Consider the following 13,732-nt stretch of genomic DNA (forward strand, 5'->3'; position numbering starts at 1 on the left):
CGAAGCATGCGACAAAGTTGCTGCTGAGTTCAGAGTGCGAGAGAAAGGTGACACTCGTTTATTTAAATCAGGGGGAGATGAGTTTATTTCCTGAAATTGTACATTAATGCTTTTTCACTAAACGGAATCCATAAGAGAATCGAATAGGGAATCGGAATCGTGAAAATCTTATCAATTCCCAACCCTACCGGTCACATTAATCTATACGTTTCGATAAACGCTAAACATATCAATTCTATGTGTAAAATACCACCTTCAGCAAGACAAGGCTAAATAAAATAAAGTCTTTGGTTCTGTTGAGATAAATAAAACTGGAGGAAAAAAAAAATTATCATTCATGAGGACAATATAAATATGATGCTTCAATAACAATGTTTACCTAAAATATAAGAATAAAGACTAGGGCAATATTTCAACGTAGCTTTCTCAGCCAGAAACAAACCACACACAATCCCAATTACCCGATTCAACAAAGATAATGCAGAATGGATTTCACTCCATTTAGATTTTAGATCTCCTTCCTCATAAAAAAAAACCTGTGACCAAACTAACAGCGTTAATCCTGATGTGCCCAGATGGGCCTTTAATGATTAGGGCAGATGCTGCTGTTGTAGAAAAGGAACTGAGGAGGGAAAAGGCAGACAAGAGGTCAAATCAATACAGACAATGAGGATGACTTTCCTCTTCACTTCACTGACATGCACTTCAGTTCACATCTCCTCCTCACACCACAGATCTCATGATAAGGGACGAGCTGTGAGACCAATCAAATCTGACACACCGATAAGGGATCAGTGGTTATTAAGATCATGACTCGTGTTCAGTTTGCCTTTTAGTTGCTTCACGCCACGGGGCTGAGGTGTAAAGAAGCCTCTGATTGGCTAAGGCCAATGTGGATCCCACCTGGGAAGAAGATGTGCTCATGCAGTGATATCATCTCTCAGTGGGGGGAAGGGAGGGGTTCTAGTGTCTGTTCACATCTGTCTGCAATAAAAAGACAAACCAAACCAAAGCAGAGGACATTGTTTCCAGGGGCAAAGGACGGCATTATACAGATTTCCATACAAATGTGTGTTTTTTTGTCTTAAGTAAGGGTAAAAATAAGTCATACCTACTTAACACCATTACCTCTATTAAATTAGACTGCGTCTAACCATAACCCCCCTCCCTTTCACCCAGCCCTTGGACAAAACCCGATAAACAGGAAGTAAGGCGTCCAGGCCCTTTCCGTTTCCCTCTAAATGGGCCTCTTGTTCTCACAGGGTGCACCGAGAAGTAGTGAACAGTTACAACAAAAACTACCGTGACCATTTTCCATTCCTGGTAAGGAATTCTGACTGACCCTTTCATGCCATATGACCAACACACAACCTAAAAAACAACACAATCAAGACACTGCTGACTTGTCTAACAATTAGCCTTAATACTTCTAATGTCTAAACAGCTTCTTATTTCCTACTTGAGGTTTAAAAGTTAACCTATTTCAGGGTCAGTCTTTGGACTAACTCTGTGGATTTGGAACTGTGAATAAATGTTTTGGGTTTTGTTTTAATTTAGGAGTGTTCGCTGACAGGGAGGATCTAAAAGTGGAGGTGAGGTTAATGCAAGGCCATCTCTTTCTCCTCCTGAGCCAGCAGAACAAGGCCACATCTGAAAACACACACAGTGTGTATTATGTAATTGCCTGAGTGTGTGAGCTATTCTGCCCTCTGGAGGGATTGGGAGGCCAAGTGAAAGTCAAGAGGGACCATCAGCTAGGTCAAGAGAAAGGCAAATCTAAAGGCTGTCCTTCCATCAGAGTCCATCTGTCCGACTAAAATCAAATATTATAGGAAAGGGCTTAGTTCAAGCATTTTATTTCATGGGATTCAATAAAACCTAAAAGACAGCAGTGGAGACAAACTGAACAAGACAACATTCGGGTGAAGATGGATCCTTGAAGAGATTTCTGAAAAAAACCTTAAGATTGAGGTGTCAAAAAAATCATAAAAATTCTAAATGAGAAAAAAGGTGTAAAAAAAAACAAAAAAGAAAAATATCAGGTTGAGAAAGAAATAAATGATTCAAATGAAAACTGTACACGATAAAAACAAAACATTATTCCCATAGTAAATTTAAAAAGAAATGAATGGGGGACCTGAAACCCAAAAATGTTATTTCACTACGAAAATACATCTCAGGTAAATGCTAACAGGCTGCACAGATGAAACAATCTTTAGGGAGGAGGTTGCTAATAAGGAAAGAATGTCAAGTCTGCCATTTCCCTCATAGTGAGGTGTTCATAACAAAAAAGTCACAACATTCATAAAAAGAACGAGAAGCACCCAATATGGAACAATCAGCATTTTAAACGAGGAGTACCAACCTTTACTTAATCCTTATGACTTTTAAATTTTGAGCCAACTGCCAATGCGATGCTAAACAGATCCTATAAAATACATTTTTGCTCCCAGCAATAATAATTGCAAAAGGTTTCAAAAGTGCAAATAACAGATCCTGAGTCTGTATAATAAGCAGGGTTAAACAAATATGCCCAAAAAAAAAAAAAACACCAAGTTGGAGAAGTTTGGAATCCTGCATGTTGAAGGGTTTTGGTTTTATGTTGGCATACACGCGCCGCTTCTTTTAAAAATGAAGCGGCACGTGTATGACATCATCCGCGCGCGCCGGCTACAGTTCATTTTTCCTGTCCGTTGAACTGCCGCTAGTTTCACTCACATTCCTGGAAGATGTCTAGTGCTACTACCACAGATGATCTCGCTCTCGAAATGGAATTGAACGATTCAGATTAGCTCGCCGGATGAATAGAAGGGGTAGAGCGTAGCCACCTGTGGCCTGGGCTGCCTGTCACAACTCCAGTCCGGCGTGCGGGTGACGTCATACTAGTGCCACGTCGTTTTAAAAAGATATAAATATAAAAAATATAACCGCGGATGTCTGGGGGACAGTGATTCGCCTACATTTTATGAATGCTGGCGTACCACAAATGATAAATTATTAACAGTTTAGTTTGTGCCTTCAAGTCGTTTGCCCAAAGGAAGATGTTACTTGGATATAACCTAACAGAATATCTTAAGAACAGCTCCAAATAACACAAAACTCATATGGGTGAGTAGAACATGATGTAATAACGTAAAATCAAGAGACCAATGTAAAAAAAAAAAAAACAGCATTCCCCTTTAAGTTTAAACCAGGGTTGCTGCAAGGCTACAAGAATTTAATCCAGCCAGCTCTTCTAGATTCAGCTTTAATGTCACACAATTTTCATCTCTACATAAAACCAAGAATCTTAGTTTCAATTCCATGCCATGTGAGTGTGAAAGCAGTTGTGCAACCTATGAGTCTACTGGGCTCCCTCCATCAGAGCAGAATGGTGCCCTTGTTGAGTTTCACATCTCGTCTGGAAGCAGCCCAGCCTGCCAAAGAGGGGCCTAATGAGAGACACATGGCAACCAGTAGGGCCCGCTCTGCTGATACAACGCACTGCCATCGTACACTTAGACCTATTGTTCCTCCGCCACACATTATGAAATTTACCAACTGATCCACAGTTAGCGGACACACACAGACAGACACACACAAGCTCTTGTCATGTGCTGAAGCCTGGAGGCCTGGATGTTCCTGTGTTTCAGCAACAGGTCAAAGATTGTTCTTCAGGCTAAACAAACATTAAACCAGTTTATTCAGAGGAACTGTGAGAGGGCGAAAACATTTAGAGCAACAGGTTTTGTCAACATAAATACAACGGAGCAATAATGTCATAATAGTTGTCTTATATATTCCAAAATTAACATTCTGCAGGTGAGTGAAATTATTAGGATTCCTACAAATCTAATTCTGAAATATTTCCTTGAGTAGTTATAAAAACAAAGCATTAACAGAGTTGGGTTCATCATCATATTCCACAAACAACTACAGTAATATTTCTGGTTTGGAACGTCTGATAAAGGACCACTTCACTATACTTGCTTTGATAAGTTTTATTTCAAAATCAACATGCCTAAATCTGAGACATCTGGACTAGGAAAATCTACAATAACTACAGATAGTTTATCCTCATTAATTAGACTTAATTTGAAATAATAAACATCTAAAATGTGATTGGCATCTGAATTTGCCCACACATAAAAACCCTGATCTAAGGGGGTCTACTGGCTTAAGGGCGGATTATACTTCTGTAAACGCACACATCAAATGTCGCTTGAATATGGTCGCAAACTACTTTTGCTGGTATGCTTCTGCAACGTCGGTCTGGAATTTCTAGGGACGCACAACAGTTCCCCACCAAAGCAAAAGGGGGAGCCTATTGGAGAACTCGCAAGAACTTTGGTGGATGCCGGTCACGAGAACTTCTTCGGCGGCGCCGGCGGGAGTGTTTATTTTCAAAAACATGTCAGAGGCATCGTACAAGTAGTTGTACTTTCGAAACTCCTCAATCAACCTTTCGTCGTGGTTATCCATTGTTATTAGTCCTCGGTTTTTAAAATTGGCTTAAAACAGCTATTTGTCTGCACACTTCCGCTTGAGGTCTGCGTGGGTTTGCGACTGTCCGACGTGTCGTCAGGATTTCTTTTTAGGTGCACAATGCAGAGCCTCTGCCTGGGAGGCATGGTCAGGCACAGAGACAGATTTGACGTTGCAGAGGCTACGCGTCAGAAGTATAAATTGGCCTTTATAGCAGCAAATACCGACTCCACACACCTGAAAGCAATAATAATGATGATTCACTCTTAAAACTTTATTATTACTACAAACTAGATGCAGAATGGCTCACGCTACAGAGCAGAAGCTGTTCCAAGAGACAGAATAAAGTTCATTAAGCTCATTTTATTTTAATACGAGAAGTCAATTCAAAACAATGATGCATTGCATAGAATACACCATTTTATGCGTTATACTGTCGGTTTAAACATTTCATTGTCAGTACTTGACCACTGACAAGTAAATATTGAGCAGAGCAGTAAAACTTTGGCCAGCAATGTAATAAAACCCAAAGTTCACTTATTTGGAACCTGCTTTTCTTGGGCTTTCTAACCATCTGCTGAAGGTAAAACACTATTTTGTTCCCAATGCATCTCTTCTCTTTTATGGTTTTTCAAACACTTTTTGAGCATTCTGATCTAGGTCTCCAAGATCTACAGTATATCGGTTATGGGAATAAAGGACAGAGAAGCTGCATTCAAGTGGCCAAATGTTTTACTGGAAAGCATAGTTTTGATGCAGGGCCCCTGAAATATAACACCCTGTCAGATATTGCTTCCAAGCAGTCCTTTGCCAATGGCAACACTGCAGACAGCCATGGAAAAGCCCTGGATCATTTATCTACCTCTCATATTAAAGAGCTAAAAAAAAAAAAAAAAAATCAAATAATGTTTTTTTTTTTTTTGCCATTTTGTTACAAAAGTGGGAATATCTAAGGTGCCGTTATCATGGACTGACAGTTCGGTTTACTTCACAGATGCAATCAGACACTGTCAGGCAGTTTGAAGGCTGAGTCGTTTTTTTTTTTTTTTGGGATGATACGCCGCCCCTTTTAAAAAGAGGCTGCTGTTTACCAAAAGATACGTTTAACTGTCAGAACGCTGCCCTGTAATAATAAGGCAAGTTTAAAAGATCCTAACCATGCTAAAGCACACAAAAAGGTTTATTTTCATCTAGATGACATCATACAAGGATGAAAGGCTCACCTGTCTCATCGTTTCAATGACATTTAGGTTTTGTGTTGTAGTTTCAAGTGAATCTGTTTCCGATTTGACTTCCTTAAGGGGAACTGAGAAGAATTGGTATTCTAGAATTGAGTGGGGGGGTCTGAAATCAAGTTAAAGAGGGAAATTTGTTCTAATAAGGCCATGCAACAGTGCTACCCTCACTTTAATCCATTGTTTTAGACTACAGGGAGAGAAGAACATTAAAGTTCTGTAAATAACCCCACTTTAATGCCTCTGTATGTCTTACAGGAAGGCTCACAGCGTCTAACACATGTGGAGCCCCTGATTTACATGTCACATGTCAAAGCAGCACCCCATTACTCATGCTCAAATTTGCATTGAATTGTAAGCATCAATAGGAGTAATGTGATCCAGCTGTGCCGTGTGTCTCTGCATTAAAGCTGCAATTTTCCGCTCACCACCAAAACGCTGCTTCAGAGTTGGAGAGAGTTATATTTAGACTTCGTATACAGCAGTTAAGGCACCATTGGGCTGGCCAACCCCGCAACCACAGAAGAGGAGAAGCAGATCCTTTCTGCTCCAGCCACCACAAAGTCTAACAGGAAAAGCTTTCAGCATCTCAGCTCAAGCAATAAGTTCTTAACTAAAATATGCGTTTTATAAGGCCCGAACTTAAAGAAATGCAAACATTTTTAAATTATGATTGAGGTCTTGTGCCTAATGCAAACAAGAAAAGGCAAAACACATTCCCATCCCCTTATAAGGGAACACTGTGTCCCAAACAAACAGTGCAGCTCTGCCAAAAGGGGCACAGAGCAGGATGGGAGGAAAAGTTGGACAAGCTTGAACGACTGGCTGTCTTTTGGCTGCATTCCATTCACTCTAATTAACTCTCTACCTCCATGTCAAAACAAACCTGCAACCAGGACTGCTAAAAGTTTATATCAGACCTCTCTGGTCAGATATAAGAGGCTGGCCGGGTGCCACTGCCGTCCCCGTGTCCGCAACTCCCCCTCGTCTTTCCTCCTCCCACAGCACAAGATCCCTCGTGTCTGACTACAGCAGAATCTCTGCTACAGCAGCACTGTCCTTAAATGTCTCCTCCAAACCACAGCACAACAACTGAGAAAGTGAAATGGTGGAGGTAAAGGAGCGAAGGGTGGGAAAAAAAGGTGATGGAAAATGTGAAAGTCGAAGTTTACAATTGCTGCGAACTCTATAGAAATGAAAATGACAAGAGACTAAGACAGAGAACTACCTATAGAAGAAGCAGTCGCAGCACACAAGTACCCCCATCCAGGAGATGATGAAGCAGAGCTGAGGAGACGTTGTGTCGCTGGATGCTCCTCGTTTCTGCAGACCGGGCTACAGGTGCATCAGCTCCGGCACGGTGCAGTGAGGGATCATCTGGCTGTCTGCAAAGCTGTTCAACGTCAAAACGCACGTCACGCTGACAGAAGGGCTGGCATGCACAAAATATGTATTATCATTCACAAAAGCAGACACGCTTCTGAAGCGCCTCTCTCTTTCTCCCTCTCAGCCAACTACTGCGACTCGCTGGCTCACTTTCACGCTCCTGCTCTCTCCCTCCCTCTCCCTCTCTCTCCCTCTCCCTTCACTTACTGGCCCTTACTTGAAAGGCGGGAAGATTAGCTTGGCAAACAGAGTCCCATAAACAAACCGCTGACTCTTGGGCAGTACCGGGCATACTGCAGAGGAGACAGAAAGAGAAGGCAGCTATCTATCCCATCTGTATACATCCTAAACAAGGGCTAACCATCCACGCCTCCACTTATCGCTCCTGCAGACCAAACATAGTCAGCCTGTTAGATATAAGGTCTAAGTCAAATCCGGTCAAACCTTTAAGGACGGTTAATCAGTGCAGTGTCTTGATCTTTCTTCACACTCAGGAATACGTTACAGATCTAAACGCTAACAGCCAACTGTCAACTAGCATCAACAAGGGAGTAAAGTTTCAGGAAAGCAAGGGATGCATACTTGTTTGTGCAAGTAATTGATAACCATGACTTTTCATTCACATAACTGATGCAGAGGTGCAATATGGGAGGGGCTTAGCAGGGAGACAAGCCCCCAGAGGACAACCAATCACTGCAGAGTTCTACATCTCCAGGCTTGAGAAATATGTTAAAGGATGCAGTGAGTTCTGGGCCCTTGGCCATCCCCTTCTACCTTCTCTGGATCATTAAAGAGAAGCAATTACTTCCTCACCAGCTTCGTCACAAACACATCAGAGACACTGCAGTGTGCAAAAGTGCCTCGAGCTGATGTAATCGAAGACTGCAGACCCTGCTGAGCCCAACAGATTAACTGACCGTGGCCGAGTCGACCTGCACGGCCGAGCACCGACGCTCAAAGTCAACAGAGAAAAGAGCCGCAGCATAACAAGAAGAGGGTGAAAACAGGCAGCAGTCACCTTCAGAGGGCAGCTGTTACGTAAGAACTGCAGGGGAACCATCAGGGAGTTATCAGAGGAGACTATAGATGGAGAAACCTCTCGATGAGTCAGGATATTCTGGAAAACCCGTTATACAGCCTCATTACAAACATTGGTACCGGTATATATTTGATGTGTTTGATTTGCAAACAAGAAGTTTATCAAATAATTAGATTACACAAAACCCAGAGAGAAATTCTTTTAATGCAGAAATGTTGTGTTTGGGCCAAACAGTCATCAGAAACACATACGACTTCCCAGTCCTGCACACTGTCCACCAGGACAACCCATAAAAATGTCTAATCAAAGCCTTCAATAGAAAGATGAGTGGAAGGAATATGTTTGGTAGAAAATTGTTGCAAATATTTTTTTTAAATGTCAGCCTACCAAAGGATAATGTAAGTTATATATTCACATTTTATACCTAGTTTTCCTGTCCTATGCATTGTTGTGTCACCGGAGCATGGCATGCAAAACAAATAAATAAAAAAACCTGCAGCTGCAGGACTTGGCCATTAATTGCATTTGCAATATAATTACAATTTTTCCATACAGCTCTATATACATTTCTCACTCCAGCCCTTTAGGTTGGGGTAATAAACTTAAAGTGGGTTTGCTGCTAGAAGAACGGAAGAGAGTAGCAGCTAGCCCACAGATCCATGCATGATAGTACAAGTAAGAACTTTTTTATTCAAATGTGACAGTAATGTCCTGCAACAAAGAAGTTTGCAAGGTAGAAAAAAACAATTATAACCCTAGAGTGAAACAACAACATATTAATGCTTAGTGCAAAGGATATAGAAATTTAGATTTTTTTTCCAAAAATCGTTGATGCCTAGCTTTAAAGTTTTCTCTAGCTCATTTGCATTGCTACTTAACAGGGGTCTGGATTCTGATCAGTAAAGCTCAATGGTGGCCAGTTAAAGCTGAATTTGTACCATCAGCAGATGGTAGCAGGAAGTTCTCTGAAGCCATCAGGTAGACAGCTAAGCTAAATTTGGAAACACATTGGAGCAACACCAAAAAATGAGATGAAAGTCTACAAAGTCATCGGACACTGTGGAAACAATGGATCACAATAGACCTGAAGCATGGCAACTCCATAGCACGTTAAATCTGATTCTTTCTCTACAGAATGCATTATCCCTTTTCCTTATGCACCACATTTATCATTTCCACTACTCTTTCTATCAGAAGGTTGGATGCAGGATTCTGAACTGCCAGCTTCCTTAGCAATGACCCGCGTTTTCTATGTTATTCCGTCAAATCAGTCCAGTTTTCTTAGTTGAATTAGAGATCAAACGCAATGTTCTTTTTAAGGGTGATGCTGATTATTTCGACATCGGTCTAACAGCCTCCTTTTATATGCTGCATCATTTTCTTCTAAAGCAATATTTTGTTTTCTTTTCTCCATTTACATGATGAAACTGACAATGATAGCAAATGTTACACAAGCCTCAATTTAAACAAAAAGTATCAAAGAAATAGGTGAAGAATGGAGGGGAACCAATGTACTTCATGTGACACAAAAAAACAAACAAAAACCTACTAATATCTGCCAGTCAATGTATCAGACTACATCTGATGTGAATATTGAGCCTTCATTGGTTGCAACCCAAAATCATTAAATTAGCAGAAACAGCCACATGGAATGAGTTTAAAACATCTCTTCAACACAAGTGTTTTATTTTCCAGTTGAACAGAAACGATTTTTTTCATCATGATTTCATTTAGATGAACATCTACTCTAACTGAACGCTGCTGCATTAAACATCAGATCATTCAGCTCGACATCTACGAGCTCCCTCTACAACTTTCTCTGCTTTTGTTTGCCTCGGATGACAAAGAACTGCAGCATCTAATGACGTCATCCCTTCTCCTCCTCTACCACCACCTCCGATTCCTGCAGTTCTCAGGAGACCCGTCACCAGGAGCTGCAGCAAAAACATGCCTCCCTCACCTGCGTGTATGCAGATCTGAGAGATCACATTAATCATCCAGTGGGAAAACATTAGTTCACACAATTTTCTAAAGAAAAGCTGAATGTGTGGAAGGTGACGGGAGGGACACAGCTGATCTGGCACTTTCAGCCAAGTGGAGGAGTAAGCATTGGAGCTTGGCAATCATCGGTTCCCTTTGTGCTTTTGCACCTGAGAGTCAGGATGTGGCCGTTTGTGTGAGACAAGTGCAGCGGAAGGCAATGTGACTGCAAACAAGGGAGCAGGGAAACTGTACAAAAATCACTGACAATAAATCAAATGTCACTTCCAACAATGTGACTAACGGTCTTTTGGCTCTCAGTATGCATGTTTTTGTCTGGACTTCCTCAAAACATGGTCGAATTTATTGTTCGTCTGGATTTTTATCCAAAACTCCAGACGAACAATAAAAAGCTAGGCATCCTGAGTGATGGCTTACTTGGAGAAAGATGGGATTTTTTCTGATAGCCACAAAACAAGCTTAAATCAGAGGCGATGGGACATTGGCTTAGTGGGAGCCGACAGAACGACAAAGACTCCTGGTTGGGTGTCCAAAAGTTTTTAGAAAAACTGAGCTCAAGTCTAGTTTCCTCCAATTTAAACAGGCGAATTTTGAAGAGCTGAACAGGGAAATAGACGATTTATGACGGGGTTAGACAAAAAAACAAGAATGAATGAAAAGGAATGCAGTTATTTCAACCGTAACTGGGTTAAGAGGTTAATCTGAAGAGAATGCAGGCTAATTCATTCCCTCTGCTGTACATGGATTTTCTGCAGTTTAAGTCTGAAGTTTAAGGTAACATGGAGGTTCTCACCAGCAACAACATGTCAAGGCCTGTCAGATCCTTCTTAATTGGAAGTATTATCAACATTAACGTTATTTTCTAACATTTCTGCACAAACACAGCAAAGTTTGGTTAGGAACCTCTAACACTGAATAGCCCACAATACAAAGGCAAAGTCCTCGGAGCTCAAAATAAAACGTATACGACCAAAAACTTATCAGTAAACACACTTAATCTAGGGCTAATAGAGAAACACACACATTTACAGATTAATATTTTGAAATAAGCAAAGACAAGGATGGAGGACTTTAGCTATAGCTGCCAGGACCAAATGACTGTTTGCAAATATAAAGAGGTCTAATGAACTATCACAGCAATGGTTGTATGTCCGTACCTGTCCCAAATGTATACTGGAAAAAGTAAATCCAAAAACAAGAATGTATGACTCCTGATTATAATGAATTTAATTTAAAATGTTATGTCAAACTTGGAAACAACAGACCGTAGCTAAACCCACAGATATACAAATCATCCAGCCAGAGATCAAACTGTGCTGATTTTTCCTTCATTAGTTCTAATAAACCAAGATAAATACCGACCTAAGGTCAGGAGAATATTCATTGAAGTTTTCTGCTGGATTAATACCACAAGATCCTGCAAAGCATTGCTTGACCTATGCTTTTCATCCTAATGGGAAACAAAATGATCTAGAATAGGTCAAATCTCAACTCTTGTGTCAAATTTTTAAAAGAAAAAAATACAAGTGGTGCTGACCTGGAAAAGGCTGATCGCTGCATGTTTAATGGAATCAAAAGGAGGCGGGTGGATCTTAAACATAAGGTGTTAAATGTAATCAAAACTAACCTGAGTTCTGCCATCTAGTCCCTGTTGTCAACATGTTAAGGAATTAAGATAAACATATTGGACCGAAGCTAACAGAGATTACTACTCTGTGTCTGTTTTCACCTTTCAAACATTAACTTTTGTTTGAGAAGATTTCAACTCTTCTGACTTAGACAACATTTATTGTCATTTTGTATACACGGAAAACGAAATTTTATTTTGTACAGCTTTCAGACAGTGAATGAGCAACAGCTTAGCAGTGAAATGAACATTTCATAAAGTGTAGTAGTGATCAAATGTAAACAGTGTGGGAGAAAAAACCTGGTGCAAAAAATGCATTGATATGGAAGATCAGAGCAGTTCAAGACAAATATATATGGTGCAAATATGCAGCATCTTGAGATGCAGGCCCAGCAGATTCAGCAACAGCTTCTTCCCCTACTTCCATTCATTCAATTCCAATCTGCTGATCATCAGTTACATCAAATCAAGGAAAATAAACTGGCTGATTTCACTGATGGGTGCATCACTGCTGAGGAACATCCATAAAGTTCAGTAAGGTAGTTTCTGCCTTTTCTACATATTATAAACTTTTGACCAAATGCAGAAAGGGAAGCAGTGAAAAGCAGGAGGAGGAAGAAGAAATGGTTGCTCTCCTTTTCCTAAATGGAAGAAGGGAAACAAAAGAGTGAGCCCAGCCCACTGAAGCAGACAGACGGGTTTCTCCGGGGCTTAAATTACAACAGGACAGGAAAAAAAAGGTTCATCAGGACATTTCAGAATAATCTGAATGAAACTTCTTAGATAATATCAGAACCCGATTTTATTTCATCTTCTTAGAGTTAAAAAACTTCCTTTCACTAGATGGTTATTGTAAAAACCAGGGTAGAAAATGACCAAACATGCAGAAACTCATTGATGGGTTTCGCGTCCCCCTCCCCACTCCACGCAAATCCACATCCACGCTGTATGCCACTCACCTATTTAAGGTGTAGGAGCCGTTCCTCTTAAACCTCATCCTGGACGATAGGAAGCGGATAAAGAAATCCAGAATGGACGGCGTGTCAGGCTTTTGTAGCTCGTGGCTCGAAAAGAAGCGAACCCACGCGCGATCACGCCGCAAACCGTCCGTGGACAGACACGGAACAGATCCTGTTTGCTGACTCTCTCTCTCTCTCTCTCTCTCTGCTCTGGTTTCCCTCTCAGATCGCTCTCCGTGGGGCTGGTTTATTCTGCTGCATTGTTGCACCTAAAGCTACCAGGACCTTCAAAATAAGAAAAAAAACATCCCGGAGGAAACTTGATTTCCAGCCCCTCCTCCTTCATTAAACCGACATGAAGTAACGTCTGAGCGCCGGGAAACATGGAAAAAAAACACTAAAAATCACAGCTCAGCAGCTGCCTGATGGAAAGCATTCATCTGTTCTCCAGAGGAAGCTCATGTTTCCCATCCAAGGATCTATTTATCTGCGTTCGTATCCTTCCACGGGCTGAGCGCACAGATCTGCGGCTAAGAATAAGACTGATGGCTCCATTAAGCTCATCCAGGACTATCAGTCTCTTGTAATGCAAATTTAAAGATGTAGATTTATTTTAAAAACGATTGGGGGAAATGCTTTTTAGAAAATAAGTGGGGAATCCTCTGATTGGTTTTGTTTATAATCCACTTTTAGTTTGGAAAACGACTAAATCCCTCTGAATATCAGACTAGGACACAGGGACCCCCTATTTCATCATTTTTGCCTTATTCTATCTCTATAGTTATGCTGCTATATTCTTAGACTGACGGAGGACATAGGGCCCCCTATTTCATCATTTTCCTTAACTCTATCTCTATAGTCATGCTGCTATAGACGTCTGGAGGACATAGGGACCCCTATTTCATGATTCTGCTTCATTCTATCTCTATAGTCATGCTGCTATAGACGTCTGGAGGACATAGGGACCCCTATTTCATGATTCTGCTTCATTCTATCTCTATAGTCATGCTGCTATAGACGT

At 40.9% G+C, this 13,732-nt stretch overlaps 1 protein-coding gene across 2 annotated transcripts in view; it reads right to left on the bottom strand.

The window, feature by feature from the left end:
- Positions 1 to 13,732, bottom strand: part of mob2 (MOB kinase activator 2) — a 66,755-nt gene that overhangs the window by 25,037 nt on the left and 27,986 nt on the right. Inside the window, exon 1 of one of the 2 annotated variants that reach the window (XM_015382298.1) lies at positions 6,928 to 7,202. The exons of the other annotated variant lie outside the window; for it this stretch is intronic. Coding sequence (XP_015237784.1) covers positions 6,928 to 6,965 — 38 coding nt within the window. The 5' untranslated portion in view covers positions 6,966 to 7,202. Of the gene's footprint in view, positions 1 to 6,927; positions 7,203 to 13,732 lie in introns of those variants that run through there. 2 annotated transcript variants of the gene reach the window in all.

Source organism: Cyprinodon variegatus, unplaced genomic scaffold (genome assembly GCF_000732505.1).
Source record: "Cyprinodon variegatus isolate N-32 unplaced genomic scaffold, C_variegatus-1.0 Scaffold254, whole genome shotgun sequence".
In the NCBI taxonomy this organism is placed as follows: domain Eukaryota; kingdom Metazoa; phylum Chordata; class Actinopteri; order Cyprinodontiformes; family Cyprinodontidae; genus Cyprinodon; species Cyprinodon variegatus.